This window comes from Protopterus annectens, chromosome 15.part0 (assembly GCF_019279795.1).
Source record: "Protopterus annectens isolate FY-2018-M chromosome 15.part0, PAN1.0, whole genome shotgun sequence".
NCBI classification, from domain to species: domain Eukaryota; kingdom Metazoa; phylum Chordata; order Ceratodontiformes; family Protopteridae; genus Protopterus; species Protopterus annectens.
This window is the reverse complement of record NC_056749.1, coordinates 9,188,531-9,212,823: the sequence shown is the minus strand read 5'-3', so window position 1 is coordinate 9,212,823 and position 24,293 is coordinate 9,188,531. Positions and strand designations below refer to the sequence as shown.

Here is a 24,293-nt window from a genome sequence, read left to right as displayed (position 1 = left end):
TTGGAGTACAGCAAAGGGAGAAAATGTCTCATTGGCAAACATAGCACACATCCTGGAATACTTAGCAGAACTGTTCCACAATGGCCTGTCCTACTCCTCCATTAAGATTCATGCATCAGCAATCTCAGCAGAATACAACATGGATCCTCCTGTCTTCTCTCATCCTCTACTCAGACAGTTCTTGAGAGAAATCAAAAATGTAAACCCTCCAAGGAAACCACCTTTACCTACATGGGATCTCAACTTTGTCCTGGAAAAGTTGACACTTCCCCCTTTTGAACCGGCAGCAACAGCAGATTTACAGTTCTTGTCTTGGAAAACTGCTTTCCTGCTAGCAATCACTTCAGCAAGAAGGGTATCTGAATTACAGGCATTAATGGCAGTACAGCCCTTCCTTATCTTCCATCAGGATAGAGTGTCTCTGAGAACCAACCCTACCTTTATGCCAAAAGTGGTCTCCAGAGTATCATTGAACCAAGCGATTCATTTACCTACATTCTTCCCCAACCCACAGAACAGGGGGAAAGACTGCTACATACCTTGGATGTGCACAGACAATTACGCTACTATCTGGACAGAACTAAGACCAACAGAAAAACTGACCAACTTCTGGTAGCATATGCAACAGGAATGCAAGGAAAAGCAATTTCAAAACAGACAATCTCAAAATGGATAGGAAATTGCATCCGATTTTGCTATTCTTTTCATGGAAAGACAACTCCTGAAAATATCAGAGCTCATTCCACAAGAGCTACAGCCACCACTACAGCTTTCCTACGAGGAGTGGCTACCAAAGACATTTTAGAAGCTGCTACTTGGAGCTCCGTGCATACATTTGCCAAGCATTATAACCTCCCTTTATACTCCAGATCCCGAGCAGGTTTTGCAACTGCTGTTTTGCAAGGGATCTTGACTACACCATCTTTATCTTAGTGCCTCTTCCCCCAGTTTGGCTATGGTATTCTACCCATATGTTAGGACTGCAGATGCATCCTTGAAGGACATAGTACAGTTTTGTACCTACCATAAATGTAGATGTCCGATAGGTATGCATCTGCAGTCAGGATTGCCCACCCTCCTTCCCCTCTGTGGTATTCCTAGGGTATCTATCCCTCTTTTAGCTAGCTGGGGGAAATTATTATGGTGTATTTGTTTGTATATATGTATATATATAATTTTTGCTCTCTACTGTTTGGAATTATTTGCATTTATCCAAATTTAGCCTTCCTAGAGGGCACCTGGCATCTGGGGCAAGAAACACTGAGGAAAATGGCGTCGGCTGATGCCTTTATACCACAGCAGCTATGACGTTGGGTGAAGTGCGACATCAGCCGAGGCCAGACCCAGACTTTGGAATCTGGCCGACCGAAGGGCTGCCTGAGGCAAGACAACCCATATGTTAGGACTGCAGATGCATACCTATCGGACATCTACATTTATGGTAGGTACAAAACTGTACTTTCACATGAATGAGGGAACATGGACTTCGAGGGTTGAGAGAGACGTCTGGCCACAAGCAACTGGTCAACAAGCCGCAATACATCTTGTTCAGAAAGACTCTTTGTTGACCTCATGGAGAATGCTGATGGCAATTCTGGCTGTTCTAGAAAAGGACTATATTGACCATCAGCAAATGGATCCAGTGAAGGAGAATATTTGGTCATTGCTAATTCAATAGGTGCAGAGCTTGGAACCGAGGATGTCTGCACCGAAGAAAATGGTGTGGAAGTAGTCTGCGCTGACGACGTTAGCGCCATAGTAGTTGAAGGTGTCTGCACCGTAAAGGCAAAAGTCTGCCCTGTCGGGTACAGTGCTGACATGGAAAGTGTCTGCACCGGTAATAAGGATGGTGCCAAGAAGGACTGCTCCAAAGCGGGTCCATGTCAGATGGACGAAAACCCAGATCATCGACGACCACATCGCCTAGATGACATTGCAGACAACATGCATCCCCGACAATGGTGAGTAGTGCAGAATGGGAGTTATTCCCATTCCCTCACTGTAGTGTGAGCTAGAAGTTGGTATATTTAAGTAGGAGGGTTGTGGGGGGTGCAGGGGAGCTTGCCCCCCTGCTAGAAACATTTTACTGTGGTTTTTGAATGTATTACAGAAACAGGAATGCATTCCGTTCCATAATACATTGACTTACTTGCATGTTGTCGGCAATGTAGTCTCGGGAATGTGGTCGTCAGTGATCTGGGTTTTCGTCCATCTGACATGGGCCACCAAAGCACATGTTGGTGCCGAAAATGTCTCCGCAGCGGACTCCAGAAGAGTTGTACTTGGAGCCGAAGGTGATTGTACCAATGGTGCTAAAGGGGACTGAACCTGTATGGATGCTGCCAGTAAGGGTTGCGACAGAACTGTCAGAAACATAGTTGTCTGCATCAGGAACTCTGGGCTGGTATCGATAAGGAAGACATGACTGCAGCCAGAATCATTTGGGGCGGTGCTGAGCCTGGAGCCACCAGGGTCACAGGTGGTAGCACCGAAGAAGTAATCAATTTCACCTTCTTATGAGTCAACTCCCTGCGATCTTCAGAGGGAGAAGAGGGGAGCGACTTCAATGAAGAAGAGGAAGAACGCCTCTCACGGGGTTTAACAGGAGTGGGTGAGCCCTCTGTCCCAGAAATAGCCTCAGAGAAAGGAGACTTGAGAAGACCTTTCAAAATTAACTTATTCTTCCTCTTGTTGAGAGTCCTGGTAGAGAAATATTTACAAATCCCACACGGGGGATCCACAGTAAGGTGGGAGACATTCAGACAGTAGACACATAAGTCATGGCCATCGGAAAGTGGTAACTTACTGCCGCAATCCTTACACTGCTCGAAACCAACCTCACTTTTCTTATCCGACATAATGATGTGGAGAAGAAGAACAGTACCAAAAAGAAGAAGAAGGGCTACCCAAAAAGGGTAAGAAGAGAAAGGAAGGATTACCAATGATGGTAATGAAGAATTACCATAAGGTAAGAAAAGAGGGTAATAAAGGGAAAAGACTAAAGGGAGAAAGACTAAAGTATATGATAGGGTAGGAAAATATTAGTATAAACTATCGAGAATATTTAAAGTAAGAACAATGTATAAAACTTTCAAAACATTAGACACTTAGCTGAGAGAGTGGCTTAAAACGGCTGTACAGCTATGTGGCAAACGAGATCTGAGGTAAGAGGAAGCAGAGAATTCTGGGTAGGACCTTGGCTCGAGAGATTTTGGCTGACGAGAGTTTGATATTGGCCGGCTCGGTTCCGAGGACAGAACTGATAACCCATCAGTAAGGAATGAATAAATATTAACAACATCAGACATATTATTATTTGCGCTTATAAGACATTACAAATTAGAATGAAACAGATACAATGAATAAATTAATAATTAGTTATTTATGAATTTTATGGAAAAAGGAATGTGAGGAATTACTGTATAACCAAACTTGGTGGAGTGAAATAGTTGTTAATGAGTTTAAAATATGGTTGTGGATAAAAGGATGAGGATGAAATTACAGGAAAAAATGTTAATTTTTAAAATTTGAAAGTGCATTTTCTAGTTGTACTTTGTGCTGTATAACAAAGATTTGAATTGCTGAATAATGACTATGTGTAAATAGTTTAAAGTGTGTAAATAATGCTTTTACAAAAAGTCCCTCCCTCCTGCTTTCAATAGTTGCAAAGGGATCTTTTATATCCATTTGAACTACTACCAACACAAGCAGATTGGACCTCGATTTAACATCTCATCTGAAGAGCAACAGACTCAGGAGTACAGCACCCCTATAATACATGGCAATGTCAGCAATATATGTATATGGTGTGCAAATAGAAATCACATCCTTCTGTATCAAAGGTGAGTGTGCAACCTGTTGTACCACTGACACTACAAAGCAGGAGAAAATTTACCAAAATAGAAGACGAAAAGCACCAGCTTGGAAGAACATTGCAGCTATTAAGCAAAATGTAGTTCATGTCTCAGCTTTAGTACAGGAGAAGTAATCAATTCTTCTCATAATTTAGACGAAAAAATAAAATCAAATGCATGCACAGGTATTTAAAATAAGTGAGACACATAAAGTCAAATGACAAAAACCTGAAAATTTCAAAAGAACTTAAAGTGGCTACTCACATGAATTGATAAAACTGCATAAATCCGAGGCTGAAATGCAGGAAACACTGACTCAAGATGAACTATTTAAAACAGCAAAGTTAGGAAAAAAAGTCATACAGAGAAAATCTGATATTTTTCAGCTATACCAAACAAACTGCATGGAGTAGACTGCATTCATTTTATGAAAGCACAAATAAACAACTGAACTAATGTTCTATAGCAGAATTTAAATGAGAGGGCACATTGTGTGCATGCTCCAAATCTGGTCATCAGAAAGAAGCCAAGATCTATAAGAGTAAAGATGCCATCACACAAGCAGAAAAGAGCAGCTCCCACCAAAATTGTGCCAAATGCGAAAAGTATAAAATACTAGATACACCATAATGTCTGAGGAAAATTATTATTCATTGTACACCAGGCAGAAAAGAAGCAAGTTTATCCTGGCAATCTGGATATGTCAAGAGACAGATGTGATATTAAAGTTGCTATAGCCAGCTGTCTTTAGAACATTTTTTTCCTGGAAGGTCAAAGACATTTTTGAACAGGCTAAGGAGGAAGTAAAAAAAAAGCAGCCAATAAAGAGTAAGCCTGCAAACTGAAAGGTACTCTGCTTCTTAATCTTCTGACAAAAGCAAAGCCCATAAATAGAGTTTGCAACTGAAACCTTTTCCACTGTTCTGAAGAAAATCCTTGAGCAACATAAACAGACCCAGGAAATGACTAGAAGAATCAGAAATACCCTACACTTGAACCAGAGATCAATGTTGGGAGGTTGAGGTGATCACGTAGAAGGCCAGCAAAAATGTTAACGTATCAGTCCCATTAGATGCAGTTTAGACAAGTTAACTGTCTTCTTCTGCAAGAAGATGTGGCTGAATAAGACTGGGACTTGGTTGTGTTAAAGTGGTGGGGAACTCTAAAGCATAAATCCCTCTTCATATCATTAATCTTTAGAAAGAAAATGAGGAAACTGAAAAGTAACTGTTTGAAAAATCACCCTTCCTTGTATGAATATTTGAATAAAACTTATGATAGAAATTGCATGGTATTTTGTAAAGTAATTCTGTATAATAATAGAAAGAGATAGCTTAAATAAAATGTGGATGAGTTTTATCGGTGTATGTTACATATGTTAGTGACATCAAAGTATGAAAGTACTTTTTAATTGCATAGAACTAACTACATCGTACCTTGTCTCTGCAACAAAGTCCAGAAGGTTTAGGATTTTTGCACTAAAGTGATTTCATAAGTACACTTTAGGGGATTTTCCCCACTTAGAATATACAGGAAATTAGGAACATGGCTTTACACTCTAAAAAGATTTAAAGGGGAGGAAAGATGTAAGTTAAAGTTAGAATAATTATGTGATCTTGGGCTGTTGGTGCAATGAGAAAGTATACTGACCATATTATATGCAGAATTAAAATAAAATGATTTCTTCCTGTTTTATAAAGGTAAATGCCCTTATACAGGCATTTTAAGCAAATAAGATTAAAAAAAGAGAGAAATACTGAAAATAACTAAAAATTGTAGTTATTTTTATCTGCAAAGCTGTTAACTTCTTATTTTTTCATTCATACCTGCTTTTAGGTGTAGACAAAGAGCAAACAGATGCAAGCAATAACTCATGAGAGGTCTGACCAGTGTGTTTTGAGTAATATAGACAATGGTTCTTTCTTGTATTTGCAGAGTTACTAGCCATTTTGTTTTTCCCATTAGCAAATGCTTTACCTTGGAAACAAGAAGCCTCTAAGTGCAAACAATTAATCATGAAAGATCTGAACAATGCGTTGAGTAAAATCTATAATGTAAAATATAATTAACTTTTGAAATGGAAATTGTTAAGCAATTCGGTGAAAAATAAACGGAATTTAAAATGGTGGGAAGTGAATACTTACAGAAATGCTTGCCTTCCCAGCAGTCTTAACACTTTAATGCATGAAACATAATAATGCAAAATTTATCTATTTATTTAATGGTAGCCGGTGCACTTTACCTTAAGGCTAAGGGTTAAAGTTTACTGAAAGTATGCAAGTTGTTTTATCATATCTGCGAGGGGAAAAGAGATAAGAAAAGGACAGACAGCTATGTATATAAGTGGAAACACACACTCTAGCATACAATTTAGTACAGTTAATCCTAACTTTAAAATAGTTTATGCTTATGGGTGCAACAGTCAATTTCACGCATCTGACCCTGTATCCTATTTGGAGAAACTTCCATTTTAGAAAGTGTTTATAGTGTCATGTACTAGTTGCAACTTAAGATGGATTTGGGGTTTGAAAATATATATAGCTTTTTGTTTCTTGCGTGTTTTTATTGAAGTGGAAAGTCTGGAAAATATGACATGGATTCAAATAAGAACAAGAAGTAACTGCATACAAAATCAGCCTACCAAAAAAAAGCCTACAAAACATTAGTGTATGTGTGCAAGCTGCAAGATGGAAACACATTCAAAAATAAACTATCATGAATTATGTGTGGGAGTAAATAGCTTTTTGTTAGATCTGCCTTGGCAATATTAACCTTGAAAGAAAACTGCCTTTAAGGCACAAACAAAAATCAGAAAATACTGAATTAAATTAAATTGCAAAGAGTAGGGTACAAATAGGAAAGTTAAAGAAGACGCATTTGGACAGAAACAAACTTGTGAATTTGACAAAGAATGGGTTTTAGGATGACCATTCAACAGAGTATGGAGGATAAAAATGCGGACTAATAATACTGATTGCAAGATGGATTCCAATAATGATAAAACAAGAAAAATATAATGGCAGATTTGTGGTAGTAAGGAGTTATTGGCTGGGAAGAAGGATTATGCTGACATGTATGTTACGGAGCTTAGAGGAATTTTTGGAGAAGTAACAAACTTTCATTATGGAATATCATTTGTGTGTGAGGACTGAAACCTGATTTGCAATACTGGACTGTATCAGAGGACTTAGAAAGGAAAATATAGCAAAAGATTGCAGATTTCTTAAGAAATATATCAATACATTTGGTATGGAAGAGGTGAATTCTGAAGCAGAAACTCTGACAGACTTTACACATTATTCCCCAAGACACATTAACTGGGATAGACTGGATAAAAATATATTTCACAGGAGAATGTATTTAACTGAAAGCTCTGAAACCCATCCAGTAAATCTATTAGAGCATGTGTAATGAAACCTCAGATAAAGTTGTAGGGTAATGAAGTGAAAAAAGAGAAACTGGTGCTTTCCTAATTGCTGTTAAAAAGAGAGGAATTTAAGGAATGAGTAGTGGATATGATTTAAAGAGTTTATTTTACTTATTTTATTATTTGCTGACTGAGTGAGTGGGCTGGTCTGCTGACCCATTACAGCCACAATCCATATTCAGTGAGCACAGTTGAAGTAAACAAGGTACAGGGAGTGTAATAGTGAAGGAGAAATAAATCAATCAATGAAAGTAGTTATTTTCTCACTGAGTACAGAAACTGAGATCTGAATATAGAGATAAATATCACCCTGGAAGTGAACACAGACCAAGTCAGTTCTTAGCTATGTGTTATTTTAGGTGTATTTCAAAAGTCTGCAGGGTGTCAGTCTGTCTCAAAGCTAGAGAAACACAGTTCCACAGCTCTGTAACACAGAGTACAAATAGTTTCCAGTAGTGTTATTGGATTTAGATATGGTAAGAAATAACTTAAGTGTAGAGTATGATTTGGCATATAAAGCTGAATGATAATGATTTGATTAATGTCTACTATTGGAACTTTTCTCCCTGGACCTCCGCTGAAAATGGGTTCTTTCTGACCCAGTCGGACCATCCCGGGAAACAAATGTCAAATAAATACAAATAAATAAAATTTGTACATCGGGGCAGTAGTCAGGTCTGTTTACGGATTCAGATATGGTAAGGAATAACTTATCTTGAGTGGAGGGCATGAGTTGGCATTTAAAGCTGAATGATAATGATTTGTAGTTCAGAGCAGTTGTCAGGTCTGTTAATGAAGTTAGACATAGTAAGGAATAACTTACCCCAAGTGTAGATGATGATTTGGTATATACAGCTGAATGATGATTTGTAGTTCAGAGCAGTTGTCAGGTCTGTTAATGAAGTCAGACATGGTAAGGAATAACTTACTCCAAGGGTAGATGATGATTTGGTATATACAACTGAACGATGATTTGTAGTTCAGAGCAGTTGTCAGGTCTGTTAATGAAGTCAGACATGGTAAGGATTAACTTACCCCAAGTGTAGATGATGATTTGGTATATACAGCTGAACGATGATTTGTAGTTCAGGGCAGTTGTCAGGTCTGTTAATGAAGTCAGACATGGTAAGGAATAACTTATCCCAAGTACAGATGATGATGTGGTATATACAGCTGAAACGATTTGTAATTCAGGGCAGTTGTCAGGTCTGTTAATGAAGTTAGACATAGTAAGGAATAACTTACCCCAAGGGTAGATGATGATTTGGTATATACAGCTGAACGATGATTTGTAGTTCAGAGCAGTTGTCAGGTCTGTTAATGAAGGTAGACATGGTAAGGATTAACTTACCCCAAGTGTAGATGATGATTTGGTATATACAGCTGAACGATGATTTGTAGTTCAGAGCAGTTGTCAGGTCTGTTAATGAAGTTAGACATGGTAAGGAATAACTTATCCCAAGTACAGATGATGATGTGGTATATACAGCTGAAACGATTTGTAATTCAGGGCAGTTGTCAGGTCTGTTAATGAAGTTAGACATAGTAAGGAATAACTTACCCCAAGGGTAGATGATGATTTGGTATATACAGCTGAACGATGATTTGTAGTTCAGAGCAGTTGTCAGGTCTGTTAATGAAGTTAGACATGGTAAGGATTAACTTACCCCAAGTGTAGATGATGATTTGGTATATACAGCTGAACAATGATTTGGAATTCAGGGCAGTTGTCATGTCTGTTTATGAAGTTAGACATGGTAAGGAATAACTTACCCCAAGTGTAGGTGATGATTTGGTATATACAGCTGAACGATAATTTGTAGTTCAGAGCAGTTGTCAGGTCTGTTAATGAAGTTAGACATGGTAAGGAATAACTTACCGTAAGTATAGGTGATGATTTGGTATATACAGCTGAACGATGATTTGTAATTCAGAGCAGTTGTCAGGTCTGTTAATGAAGTTAGACATGGTAAGGAATAACGTATCCCAAGTGTAGATGATGATATGTATATACAGCTGAACGATGATTTGTAGTTCAGGGCAGTTGTCAGGTGTGTAGATAAGATTTTTTTTTGGTTAAGCAAGAAATAATTTTATTAAATTATCACGTATGACATAGTCAATCTCAGATTTATATAAGTGAAAACATACCATACCAACACCAATCCAGTTGCAAACATTATACATTACAAACCACGTTGACATAATTGCAACTGCAAATATTATACATCACTTAATCTATCTAGTCATTGTCAGTCGAGCATTACATAGCTCATTCAAGGCCTGTCTTCTTTTAAACTGTGTTCCTCCTCTGCATGTCTCACTGAGACGGATACCTGGTGTCAAAATCATGGTCTCAAGCTAAATGCCAAAAAGTGCATAGTCATCCCCTTTGGAAAAAACAAAGTACCCACAAACTACCACACAGGTGGTAGTCCCCTAAATATGGAAGATGTAGTAAGGGATCTGGGGACCCAAGTAGATAGTAATCTCACCTTTGATAATCACATTGCCAAAGTGGTTAGAAAATCCTTCTACGTGGCCCACCTTATCACAAAAGGACTCACATCCAGATCAAAAGAGGTCATTGTGCCCCTCTACTCATCACTCATCAGACCCATCATAGAGTACAACGCCCCATTTGGGATGTACCTTACAAGACATCTGCAACAACTGGAAAGACCACAGAAGTACCTCACCAGGAGGATCACTGGCCTCAAACAGATGCCCTATGCAGCTCGAATGAAGAAATTACAGCTGTACTCGGTTGCATACCGCCTACTCAGAGGTGATCTCTGCCTGACATACAAGGCCATGTCCAACCCAGAATTGATGGACATGCTCCACCTAAAAAAAAACCTTATCCCCACGAGCCACACACTCTAGGGATCTAAACCTCACCACAACAATAAATAGGACATGCTGGAGGGATAAATTCCTGTCCCAGAGACTTCCCATGCTTTGGAACAAGATCCCAATCTACATTAGGCAGAGCTCCTCACTAACACTCTTCAAAAGAAATCTTGACGAGTGGATGGGAAACAGAAAGTTTACTTCAGGGATCACTTCAGTGGCTCTGCTGGACAGAGGCGCAGGGAACTAATCTAAGGGGGCGGCGAAAGCCATCACATTCTGGCTAGGCTTATAAATGCATTCGGGTAGATAGTCTAGTACCTACCTATGAACCTATGTATTGTTCCCACAATTCCTATTTTTTCCTATGTAATTTGCTCCTACCTTTTCTGAAAGATCTCATTTCTAGTTGTTATCTCTGTTACTATATTTGCTACTTCTAGAAAAGTTGGTTTAGACTTTTATTTCCATGTTCTATTAATTGCTTTTTTGGCAGTCATCATAATTAGACTCAGCAAGGCCTTACTATGTCTAGGCAATTCCAATTCTCTACCATAGCTCAGAAAAATCCTTTCCTTAGTTGCACCAATTTGCTCACCCAGTATCTCTGACAGAGCATTCTGCAGGGAATCTTTAAAGTCTGCCAACTCATTACACTCCCAGAAAATATGTTCCCAGTTACCTCTTTATTCCCCATCACACCTCCAACATTTGCTGTCTACCTGAAGAAAAATTCTTTAGTGTATACTTGAGGTAAAAAAAAATACCTTTGTAAACACTTCCAAACAAAGATCCTAAATCTTCTAGACTTTGTTGTGTATTTGGGAGACATACATATATCCTCCTTTCTTTTTTTGCTTATCCAGTCTCTCTTTCCAATACATTCTAAACTCCTCTGACTGACTCTTACAGTTATCATGCAATATTTTATATGCTCTACTAATTATTCCTTTTTTAATGGCAGTTTCTGTTCCAGATTCTAGTAAAAACTGTACCAGTGTTGGTCTTTTGTTTAGAGCCCCCCCCCTACCATATCTTTCTCTTTGCCTATACTCTGATATTAATTTTTGATAGGGATGGCAATCTCTAATGTGCAGCCCAAATACATTTTTTGCGTCTTCCCATTCTATTATGCAGAAACACTCCAAAAGTTTAATAAAAAGTTATTTGCTCCCAATATCTTGGTTCCTTTGCCAGCTTTCTTCAATACATTTCAGCCCCCTCTTGCTTATTGTCTGTATCCGTAATTGCAGCCATCCATATTGGCAGAATATCCTTTCTCCATTTCTCTGTTGGCTTAGTTCTCAGAATACTTTCTGCTACTTTATGAATATAATATTCTGTATGATTATTATTATTCTCCTTAAAGGTCTGCATCCAAAATCCCAGTCTCTCCTTGTTTTCATCATCACACCTTTCCACTTCTTATTTATAGATTTCTGCTTGTGCTATGTACAAGAGCCTTAACTGTGTTGCTCTGAAATACCCCCTCAAACTGGGTAATCCCAATCTGCCTTGTTCTACTGGAAGAATCAGCTTATCCCATTTGACTCTTGGGCATCTTCACCTCTCAGATAAAATCTTTCAGCTCTTTATTAAATGTTACCCATAACTTCTCCTCTGGTTGACAAAAATATCCCTGACCCGTGTATAAGACTAAAGGGACTAAAAACATTTTAACTGCTTGTATCTTACTATCCATCTCAATATAGCAAAGCTTCCATTTTCTCAATTTGTATATTCTTTTGTTTAGTCTCTTCCCACACATCCTTAGCTGCCACACCAGAATCATTTTTAATTCATACTCCTAAATGCTTCATTTTATCATGTGCCCATAAACATTGATATTGCTGAACCAATTTGTGTGTGGGTACATAATTTATCACTATTGCCTTTGTTTTAGTTTCATTAATTTTGTATCCCGAAAAGATTTGAAACTGACTCAAAATGTTCCACAACACTGTAATGTTCTTTTCTGGTTTTATCATGTATAAAATAATTTGTTGTATAAAAGCAACATACTGTAGTAGACTGAGTTCAGGCAAAGTATATTCAAGGCAAAAAAAAAAATGCAGAAACACTCCAAAAGTTTAATAAAAAACAAGTGAACAAGCAAAGCTTTCGGGTTATCCCCATCCTCAGTGCTTCACAATCAATATGTTAAAACACACTTAATTTATATAAAAAGCAATTAAGAAAACATGACATAGCCACCCAATCAGAAAAAAAGATCCAAAAGTAATATACAAGCAAATGAATGCTGCAGCTGCATTTACTTTCTAACTAAAATAAGTTTTACGCTAACTGCAGTATTCAAACCTGGAGGGCTATCAGCTTGAAATCTCAAAATCCAACTATATTCTTCTTTCTCCAGGATGTTATTAATATCACCTCCTCTAACACTTTTATATATGACATTAACAACTCTAAATTGAAAAACGTGTAATATCATTATCTTTGTCATGTTTTTCCAGCTCATTTCTCATCACATTTCTCCTCATATCTGACTTATGCTCAATAATGAGATCCTTGAACTTTCGACTACATTTATAAATGTAAAATGATGAACATTTTGAACATGTAGCAAGATAAATAACACGGGGTATTACAAGTTGCATAACAGCAAAATTCAGATTTCTTCCCTGTTACTGGATGGATAAAAGAGTTGTATGTAATAATATCCTTACAACAACTACAGCTGTAACATGAGAAGGTACTTTGTTAGCTACTCTCAAAATCTTACAATCTTTATAACATAACATTCTCTTTAAGTTTTTCTTCGTCCAACATGCAAAACAAGGTTGAGTGCCTATAAAGGACTTCAATTCCAGCATAGTCATTAAAATCTTTCCAATTTTTCTGTATCACTTGTTTAGCACCCCTTGTCCTCCTATTAAAAGAGGTAACATATCTAAGTCTATCTTTATGAACTACTAAATGGCTCTCCATCTGTAATGTAGCATTTCTTATTGCACTAAAAAATGGCACAGTTGTCCCATTTCTATGATTAAAAACTTACATAGTATTATGCAGCATCTCACTGCTGTATCCTCTTTCACGGCACTCAGCAAACATCTCCCCATTTGTTGTCTACATACAGTATCATCAGTGTTAAGTTTCCTAATCCTGGTAAACTGCCCCTTAACGATCCCTCTAAAAACATGTGGGCATGCATGCTAGCACAATGAGTATATCTATTAGCATGTACTTGTTTTTTATGTGTACTACTATTTAGAATTCTTGACCATGCCCTTTCATGACACATTTTGATTACCTCTGCAAAAGAGGAACCAAAACTAAATCTCCATCCAAAAGGTGAATTTAAAATCTTATTTTCAATATCATATTGGAGGTTCTACGAATGCAGCCAGGTAAACTGCCTCAAAACAGTACCAGTGGCCATATCCCTGGAAGACATATCAACTGAGTCATACACACACACACACACACACACACACACACACACACACACACACACACACACACACTCCATAAACAATGAGTAGTGAGTGACTTGTACAACAGGATAAACTAAATTATTTAAAGCAGATGTTTCCTCACAAGAAGAAACTGCAGACGACATTTATTTATTTATTTTATTTTACATTTGTTGACTGGGATAATCTGACTGGATATATGTCCATTTTCAGCAGAGGCCCGGGGAGAAAAGCTCCAGTGACAGAATACAAAGATTCCACAAAAATTAGATACATAGTAAAATATAACACAAAAAGTCAAGCATATTTACAAGTTGGTTTAGTGATGCCCCCAACAGGGACTCACAAGTTACATAGTTTGTCAAATTAAAAAACAAATCATCAGATTGCAACAAACAGTTTTGAATATTAAATGCTTGCAATACTATCTAGGTCTCTGATATTTTCACAATTAGTCAGAATAAACTGTAACTTATGAGCCTGACAATTTGAAATGCTGAAAATTAAAGTTACAAAAGCATACAGTTTTTCCATCTTATCAATAATCTTCCCATCCTTATTAGGATGAGTAGGATTAGAATTAACTAAATATTTAGCAGCAGTAGGCTTAATTAAAGCCATAGTTCTTGGGTCAAGTTTGTGAGGAGTGTATAAAGATTGAGGAACTTTATACATTCTTTCTGCCTTTTTAGGGGCAGCTGTCTGACTATCAGGAAAACTCCAAGCAGTGACGCACACATCTTACAAAGCTGACAGAATTGGAGGAATGGGTGAAGATTCTGGAAATTTCTTCTGTATTTTCTGAGAGACTGAGAAACCTCAGTGTTTTCACCTGAAAGCACTGGCACATTCTGGAAATAGGCTGAGAGAAAGAGAACCCCACAAAGGTAGAATCAAAAACTCTGCTCTCCTCTGAGTCTGAATTAGAAGTTTAAGAAGAATTATTTATTTTATTTTATATTTGTTGACTGGGATTGCCCGACTCAGCTGAAGAGCCCTTTTTCAGCGGAGGCCCAGGGAGAAAAGCTCCAACATATTATAACATTTTCATTATAAATTAGCATTAAACAGCAATGTTACTGGATTATTACAAGGCATTAAGTAGCAATACAATGTTATACAGTGTGAATAATCAGGAGTATAGCATAACTATTTCAAGATGTATAAAAATAAATATGTCATTAAGATGAGTATAGTTTTTGGGGTAAGTGGTTACAAAAACCCAGTTTTTTCATGATGTAGCTACATGAAGGCAAGACAACTACAACAGAATGTTTCTCTGAGGCAATTTGTTTAATAGATTTTAGAAGACAGTAGAAAGAGTAGTCAAGGAAGTGTAGAGAGAGCTAGTGAGAAGAGTGAGTTAAGGGCAGAAAGGAGATTAAGGTATGAGAAGTAGGGGATGTTAAGGAGGGAGAGTGCAGTGGCAGGACCAGTGACTTTTAAAGTGCTCTTTGGTGGCTGTCTTAAATTGTTTAGGATGTGTAAGGGCTCTGATTTCTAGTGGGAACCTATTCCAGGCAATAGTGGGGTGATAGCTGTACATGCCATGAAAACCCTGTATTTGTCTGTTCATCTTACTGTCCATATTCAGAATCTTGAATCTCTTCAGGAAAAATACCCTGAGTAAACCCAAGCCAGACACAGTAAACTACTCCTGTCTATGAAAATTTAAGGATTAGATACATGTTTAGCTTTCTGTTTCATTCTGATAGGAAAAATGGGGCCTGCACTGTTATGATTTGCAGAGTCACATGCCTGAGTCTGGCGGCAAATTCTTTTTGCTTAACTTTTTCTTTTTGTGGGTAGAAGAAGGACCAACCTTGGGACCAGTAGTTTCTTCCATGGTCAACCCGAAAAAAATGCCTTTTTCCCAGGGAAAATAAAGAGTAAAACCTGATAAAAATTACAAGTTTTTAAAAGTCACTTTCACACAAACGCAAAATAAAAAACAATTTAAAACACTTTGACAGCTCCAAAAAGTAAAATACACAGAATTTCTCCACAGGAAAAAATGGTTTTCAGTTACTTTAAACAACATTTAAACTGACAGGAAAAACAAGTATGTTCACATTTAAAGGTATAATACAGTCTCACAACAGTTTGTTAAAACACAAACACTTAGCTTTAAAATAACTTTTTTAAAAATGGAAGGATTTGTCCCTCAAAGGAAACTTATCTGCCCAGCAAAGGAACAGCACAAGCAAACCATCGCTCTCTGAAAGCCTTAGAGGAGCATACTGTTTAGCAGAAGAAAAGCTGTGCGTGTATGGAGGGGGTGGGGGGCTGGCCCTCAAGGTTGTCTTTATACTCAGTTCAACTCAAGCTATCTGACAACTTGGGTGCATGGAAGGTGCTGTGAAGCTTTGCAAGCTGTCGGGCTGTTATATCTTTGGCAGATATAAGCAATACAGGTAAGGCTACTACAGCAGTGATCAATATATTGGCCATCAACTACATCACTTGCTTTTGTGATAGTGGGTAAACTACAATTCAGCTGCTCTTTCAACTAGCTCACTCAACCGGTAATCAAATCATAAGAATAAAATATGGGTTTCTTGTAGAACTGGGCAAGTTCATTGGGCTTCTCAAGAGGGGAAGGGATATTTCAGTGCACAGCGACGCTCCCAAGGTGATACAAATCATTAGCCTAAACGACAGCACTGCATCCTAAGCACATAGTACTTATAGTAAATCACCGAGGGCAAAACAGCAACTGATGTGTGAATGTAAGGACACTATAAAAGTATTAGAAAAAATAATCCACCAGTTATATTCATGATACTTACCTTGGTTCTAATTTCTCCAGCTGAGAAGCAGAACCAGAGCACAAAGGAGACAGCAAGTCACATCTTCCATTTCTCTTTCTTCCAGCAGTTATCGGGCAAGCCAGCTAAACAGAAAAAATGCTATCCAAATGAACTAGGCATTCACAAAGGAACATATAACATAAGTAACAGTAAAAGGGTGCACATTATATTACATTACACTGCTAAACATCAAATGCAGAATGACACATGGGGCAGGCCAAATTACTATACACTACTTGAAACAGTGCTCTGCACTTTCTGGTTATAAATAAACAATTTCTAGATGCTAGTGGACAACAACTGCATATATTTCTTGCCATTTTATGAGATGTATAAGCTTGATTTAATTGGTTTCATTGTTCTCATAATGGAGAAAATATCATATACAGGTGCATCAAAATATTATGAATCCCTCAAACTCAGCTCTAGTGGATAATTGTATAATGTCAGCATTTCTCTAAAATGATAGCAGTAGCAATTTAATACATGTTTTTAGCCTTTTAACTGTATAAAAATAAGTTCTTGTGAAAACTACACATAGCATCAGACAGAATAAGAAAAAAGTAACAGTGAGTGCAATGCAGTGACAACTTCACATATAGGTTCAGAGGTAGGTACTAGGCTACTGGCTCTAGGGCCTATATAAGCCTAGCTAAACGGTACCCTGGCTTTTGCCACCCAAGAAAATTATTTTCCTGTGCCCCTGTCAAGCAGAGCCACAGAAGTGATCCCCGGGGTGAATTTCCTATCTCCCATCCAGTCATCAACATTTTTCTTGAAGAGTGCTAATGAGGAGCTCTGTTTGACATAGATAGGTAATCTGTTCCAGAGTATGGGAAGTCTCTGGGACAGGAATCTATCCCTCCGGCATGTTCTGTTTATTGTGGTGACAAGGTTTAGGTCCCTAGAGCATGTAGCTCGGAGGGATTGGGATTTCTTTAAGTGGAGCATGTCCAACAGCTCTGGGTTTGACATAGCTTTATATGTTAGGCAGAGATCTCCTCTGAGTAGGCGATATGCAACGGAGTAAAGCTGGATTTTTTTGAAATGGTCTGCGTATGGCATTTGTTTGAGCCTGGTAATCCTCTTTGTGAGATATTTCTGTGTCCTTTCCAGTTGTTGTAGATGTCTTGTGAGGTATATACCAAAAGGGGCATTGTACTCCATAATGGGTCTAATGAGTGATGAGTAGAGGGGAACAATGACCTCTTTTTTCCTGGATGAGAAACCTTTAGTGATGAGGTGTGCCATGTAGAAGAATTTCCTGACTATTGTGGCAATGTGATTATCAAAGGAGAGACTACTGTCCACCTGTGTCCCAAGGTCTCTTATCACACTTTCGGTGTTAAGTAGACTACCGCCTATGTGGTAGTTCATGGGTACAGAGTTTTTACCAAAAGGGATGATAATGCACTTTTTGGCATTGAGTTTGAGGCCATGGCTTTGACACCAGGCATCTGTCTCAGTGAGGTCCTTTTTGTAGGATGGCCACATCATTAGGAGTTTTGATTATGGCTTCTAGTTTGCAGTCATCTGTGAACTTTGTTAGCCAAAGACCTTCTGTGTTAGCCTGTACTTCAGAGAAGTAGATACCAAACAGGAGAGGACCTAGGACTGAACCCTGTGGTACTCCACTTTTCACCGGTCTGAAGTTGGATTTAGAGTCTGCTACTTTCACAGTGTGGGTTTTGTCAGTGAGCCAGTTGGCAACCCATCTAGTGACATAGGGATTTATACCTAGTTTAGTGAGTTTATCTATAATTCCAGAGTGGGGGATGGTATTGAAAGCCTTGGCGAGATCTAGACAGGCTGTGTGAACCACCTTACCCTCATCTACAGCTTTGGTGACTGCTTCAAAGAAGTCTATTAGGTTTAGGAGGCATGATCTGTCTTTTACAAACCCGAAGTGGGTAGGGTCTAGAGTTTGGAGACTACCAATGTCATTGTTTCTAAGTTCCACAATGATGCGTTCCATAGCCTTGCAGACCAGGCTCGTCAGGCTAATGGGGCGGTAGTTCTTGGGGTCTGTGGTGGCTCCCCCTTTGTGGAGTGGGATAACTACTGCTGTGCGCCATTCAGTGGGCACAAAACCAGAGGTGAGGCTATGACTGAACATGGTACTTAGGTGGGGTACCAGTTCATTCTGTAGTTCATGTAGAACACAGCTTGGGATGTTGTCAGGTCCCATGGATGCCGTGTTCTTGGCTTTGGAGAGTGTGTTTTTTACCTGTGCAGCCTGATTACAGGAACTTTGTATTCTTCCAGTATAGAGATGGGCCCTTTAGGGGATAAGAGAGGGGTAAAGTTAGCACTGAACCTATCTGCAAGGATGTTGGCAATATCAGTTGGTTCTGTATATTTAGTGCCATTGTGCTGTAACTCAGAACAGATCTGAGTGTTCCCATTGAGATTCTTGACATAGCTATAGAATGCTTTGTGGTTGTCTTTAGAATCAGTGGTAGTTTTGTTTTCATAACTAGCTTTGGAGGATTTTATGAGGGATCTCAGTTTCTTACTTAGGCTGACCACAGAGTTCCTCCAATCATGGGATTTTACTCTTTTTTGCAACAGTTTATTTCTTCTGTTGTACAGTTTGTTTATGGCAGGGGACCACCAGATTGGCTTCCTTTTTTTGGAGGATAGCATCTTAGTTCTGTTAGGGATTGCAAGATCCATGCACTCGTGTAAGTACTTATAAAGTGCAATTGTATAGTAAAGTGCAATTGTATAGGATTCAGCAGTCGTACCTCTATTGTCCGTCAGCATGGGTGTCGTGAAGTTTGCCACTTCTGTCTTAAGAAGCGTGAAGTTGGCTTTGGAGAAATTTTTTACGGTGGTTTCCCTAATGGGGGGTGGGGGTGGGATGTGGATGTCTAGGGTGATTTGCTTGTGGTCGGATCTGACCAATGAGAAATTGACCTCTGGTGTGGAACATCGGTTGCACATGTTGGTAATGACCAGGTCTAGGATATTACTGCCCCTGATGGGGGTGTGGATAACTTGATCCAAGGCATTGGAATTTATGAATTCCAGAAAACGTTGAGCACAAGAGTTGGTACATGAGTAGTTTTCCCAGTTAATGGTGGGGTAGTTGAAATCACCCATTATTAGGGTGTTAGGTTGTACCCTAATATTTTCCAGTGTATTAATAAATGAGGAGAGGGAATCCTGGGGCATGGTGAGGGATCTGTAGCAAGCTACAGTTTGGATTGTGGTCTTGCCCAGAGTTAGCTGCACTTGGATAATCTCGGATGCATTATGCTGAATAGCTAGCCTGGAGGTGTGGATATCCTTAATGAATATGGACACGCCTCTGCCTTTAGTGCTTCGGTCCAGGTTAAGTGGCCGAAAGGTGTGGCATGAATTATAGCCTAGTAATGCAGGGGTGCTCTCTGGTGCCTTGAATCAGGTCTCTGTCACTGCACAGATGTCGATGTTCTTCATTTTAAGGAGTGCCTCGAATGAGTGCATTTTGAGGTTTAGACTTCTAGCATTAAGTAGCATTACCCTCAGATTTTGCTTGCTTGTACCTGTTACGGTGGTGAATTTGTCATTTGAATCTTGCCTAAAAAAGGCACTATAGAGGTGGCAAGAGCCTTAGCCAGTATCTGGAATCCCAAAGGCGACAGATGCAGGCCATCTCTGGCAAAGCATCATGGTTTGTCGATCATGTCATCCCAGGCAGACAGATACTGGATCCCCTTAGAAAGATACCAGACGCTTAGCCAATTGTTGAACTCAATCATTTTGTCCTTGTACTGTGGTAACATTCTGGGTGATGGCAGGATACTACTCAGGGCTAGGGTCATACCTGCCTGGGCTACAAGATCAGACAGCTCCTCCCTGTCTCTTTTCATGCAGTCCAGGGAGGTACGTCTCAGGTCATTCACACCAACATGGACAATGACAGAGTCATATTTGTACTTGTGGAGTGACCTGAGTGCATGCGTTATGTGGCGGATCCTGGCACCTGACAGGCAGCTGACAGTAACTTTCTCCTTGTTTAGCCTGGTGAGTGGAACATCAGTGTGCCTGACTATAGAGTCACCTATGACTAGAGTGTTGGGTACATTGTTATGCCTTATGGGCTGTGGTTGAGTGGCACACTGAGTTTGTGGGCTATGTGTCATTTGGATTGTGTTGGGGGCCATGGAGGTTGCTTGCATTTCTGCTTTGGAGGTCCCTGTTGCTTGGGTAGATTTTTTTGAGAGCCTCTGCGAATGTAGGTGTATGTTTTGTGTTTCTATGTGTGTGTTTTGGTGGTGTAGGTTTTGAGGGACAATGTGATGAGTGTGGTGTGGTGCAAGTGTTTACCTTCTCCTCTTGACTGTCTAGTCCAGTCTTGGATGAAGAGAGCTTTGCTTCCAGTTTGGCTATATAAGTGCATCTCTCACAGGTTGTAGTGTTGGGTGGTAGGAGGAGAGGGTTGTCTGTGTACATGAGGCAATTGCTGCATTGCCTCAAGATGCCCAGATTTATTAGGTAGACAGGAGAAAACACCGGGAGCTGACCCTTGGACATGCCTGGATAGCTGCTTATTTATTAAGTACTGTTTTCCTCTAGATAAGTGAGGAAAGTTGAGTGCTGTAGTAATTTGTAGCTTATTTAGTGCTTACAATGAGTTCTGAACAAGTGCTGAGCTCAAAGAAACAGATGTGAGTGCTGAAACTAGAAAACTGGCTAGTTCTAAGAAACAAAATTAAGCTAGAAGGCTTCCCTCCAACACAGAAAGGTTTGGGGGCTCAGACGCTTACAAACAGTCCTGGAAACAGCAAATCTGTATCTGGACTAGACGACTTACAGGAAAGGCAAGAAACAAGCTTAGAAACATTTTTTTTTTTGTAAAGTGGAAAGGGGAAAGGAGAAGCAGAAACTAACTGGATTGGCCTTCTCAAATGTCCTCCCTGGATTAGGTAGAATGAGGTAATGACACTAGACTGGGAGGAGTGTCCCAGATCAAATTTACAGTAGGGGCGGGCAACTGCAAAGCCACCAAGTATAAAAACAGGATACCAATAGGGAGGGACAGTAGGAAACAAAAATCAGAACAAACAAACCCAACCAGATGCTTAATAATTGTAGAAAAATTCTAGTTAATACCTCACACACAGTGAAACTAGCTAGTAAAGTATATGCAGACAATAAAGTGCAATAAATAACTCAGAAATAAGCAAAAAACAGGATACTTAATGTTATATATCACAGATTAGTTGGCTCAGAGCCCTTCCTCCGACTTCCTCCAATTAGCTCACTGTGAAATGACAGAAACCCTCACAAGTTAACTTCTTAAGTATTTTTACATTTCAAACTATAATGTGTTTCCTGGCAAGTCAGAGAAGAGGTGATACACGTGTGTAGAATGCCTACCATGTTGAATATTTTTATGCCGTCAGAAGTGATCGAAACTCATTTGATCACTTCTGCTGGCATTAATTCCGTACGGGATTGCGAATAGTGGGGACTGGAGAATTTTCCCTTTCCCCAATGTTGGAGCTGGTATGCATAATTAGCAGGGGCTGTGGGTGTGGTGAGGAAAAAACATGACTTTTGTGTGTTTTTTTTTTCAGTGCTGACTTTTAATCCTTTCAGATAAATTTTTTTCTCATCAATGTTTTTGTACTTCAGTATTTCAAAGTACACACACACACACACACACACCTGTGTTTGAATACACACACACACACACACACACACACACACACACACACACACACACAGCTTTATGATTCTTCATCATGTACCCACTACATCAAGCTCTAAATAATTTTTTTCCCAACAAACATCTTTATTAAATTTTCACACATGACAGACAATCTTACATTTATACAAATGATAAACAGCAACATAACATCACTTTAGCTGCAAACAGTATACATCACAGACAGCATTGGAAAAAACTGTAGTTGTAAACATTACACATCGCTTATAATCTATGTAGTCATTGTCACTTATGTATGACTCATTCGGATCCTGCCTGTTAAACCTTGTTCCTTCTCTGCATACATTGTTCCCACAATTCCCATTTTTCCTATGTAGTTTGCTCCCTCCCTTATCTAAAGATCCCGATTACAGTTGTTTTACCTCTGTTACTATATTCACTTCTTCTAGTAAAGTTGGTCTAGAGTTTGATTTCCATTTTCTAGTAATTACTTTTTTGGCAGCCAGCATAATTAGACTCAGCAAGGCTTTACTATATCTAGGCAATTCTGATTCTGTATCATAACTCAAAAAATCATCTTTCCAGTCAATCCATTCTGCTCACCCAGCATCTCTGACACAGCAGTCTGTAAGGAATCCCTAAAATTTGCCAGCTCATTACACTCCCAAAAGCATGTATCCAGCCACCTCTTTCTTGTCAGTCACACCTCCAACACTTGCTATCCACCTGAGTAAAAATTCTTTGGAGTCTACTTCGGGTATAAACATACCTATGTAAACACTTCCAGGCAAAGATCCTAACTCCTTTAAACTTTGTTGCATATTTTGGAGATACACATTTTTCCTCCCATTGTCTCTTTGTGAATTGCTTATCCAATCTCTCTTTCCAATTTTTTTCTAAGCTCCTCTGATTGATTCTTCTATCATGCAGTATTTTATATGCTTAACTAATTATTCATTTTTTAATGGCAGCTTCTATTCTAGATTCTGTTAAAAACTCTACCAGTGCTGGCCTTTCATTTAGGAGCCTCCTATTTCCTTATCCTTGCCTATACTCGGATATCAATCCTTGATAGGGAAGGCAATCTCTAACCTGCAGTCCAAAAAATTCTTGGCCACTTCCCATTCTATTACCTTTCCCTTTCTAGTTATTTGCTAGTTTTCTCCAATAAATTCCAGCCCCTCTTGCCTATTATCTGTATCCCTGACCATAGTCATCCCTATTGGCAAAATCTCTTTTCTCCATTCTCGTGCTGGTTTGGTTCTTAGAATACTCCCTACTATTTTATGAATATAATATTCTGTATGATTTTTGTTGTTCTCCTTAACAGTCTGCATCCAAAATCCCAATCTCTCGTTATTTCTTGAGATTCCTCCCTTTTATCAGCATCATTCCTTTCCACTTTGAATTATAGTTTTCTGCTTGTGCTATGTACAAGAACCTTAACTGTATTGCTCTAAAATACCCCCCCTCAAATTGGGTAACCCTAGTCCGCCTTGTTCTATTGAAAAAAATCAGCTTATCCCACTTGACCCTTGCTGTCTTCCCTTCCCAGATAAAATCCTTCAACTGTTTTTTAATTGCTATCCACAGCTTCTCCTCTGGTTGATAAAAATATGCCTGACCTATGTATAAGACTAAAGGGACTAAATACATTTTAATGGTTTGCATCTTAGTATCCATATCCATATAACAAAGCTTCCAGTTTTTCAATGTTTGTATTATCTTTTGTTTAGTCTGTTCCCACATATCGTTAGCTGCCACAACAGAAGCCTTTTTCATCCATACTCCTAAGTAATTCATTTTATCATGTCTCCATAAATATGGATATTGCTGAACCAATTTGTGTGTGGGTACATAATTTATAGCTGTTGTCTTTGTTTCAGTTTCATTAAGTTTGCATCCTAAAAATATCTGAAACTGCCTCAAAATGTTCCACAACACTGAAATGTCTTTTTCTGATTTTAGCAGAATAAACTAATATCATCTGCAAATACAGCCCGCTTTTCTTGACTATCATACTAATTATATACATGAATTCCTGAATCTCTTATTTTCCTTGCCAATAGTTCTAACTATAGTGCAAATAACAAAAGGGAAAGAAGACACCCCTGCCTGGTTCCTCTGCTTAAAGAGAAATTATCAAAGAGGAATCCACACACTTTCATTTTCACCTCCGATCCCTCATATATCCTCCTAATCAAAATAATTTTATTAGGGAATGCAAATGCTTCCATTGCCCTGCTCATGAAG

The 24,293-nt window shown here is 38.8% G+C and overlaps 1 protein-coding gene across 1 annotated transcript in view; it reads right to left on the bottom strand.

Annotated features, from left to right (window-relative positions):
- BRME1 (break repair meiotic recombinase recruitment factor 1) overlaps nucleotides 1–24,293 on the bottom strand; it is a 907,620-nt gene that overhangs the window by 248,110 nt on the left and 635,217 nt on the right. Inside the window, exon 6 of the mRNA XM_044057727.1 lies at nucleotides 16,361–16,464. Within this exon, the coding sequence (XP_043913662.1) occupies nucleotides 16,361–16,464 (104 nt within the window). The remainder of the gene's footprint in view (nucleotides 1–16,360; nucleotides 16,465–24,293) is intronic.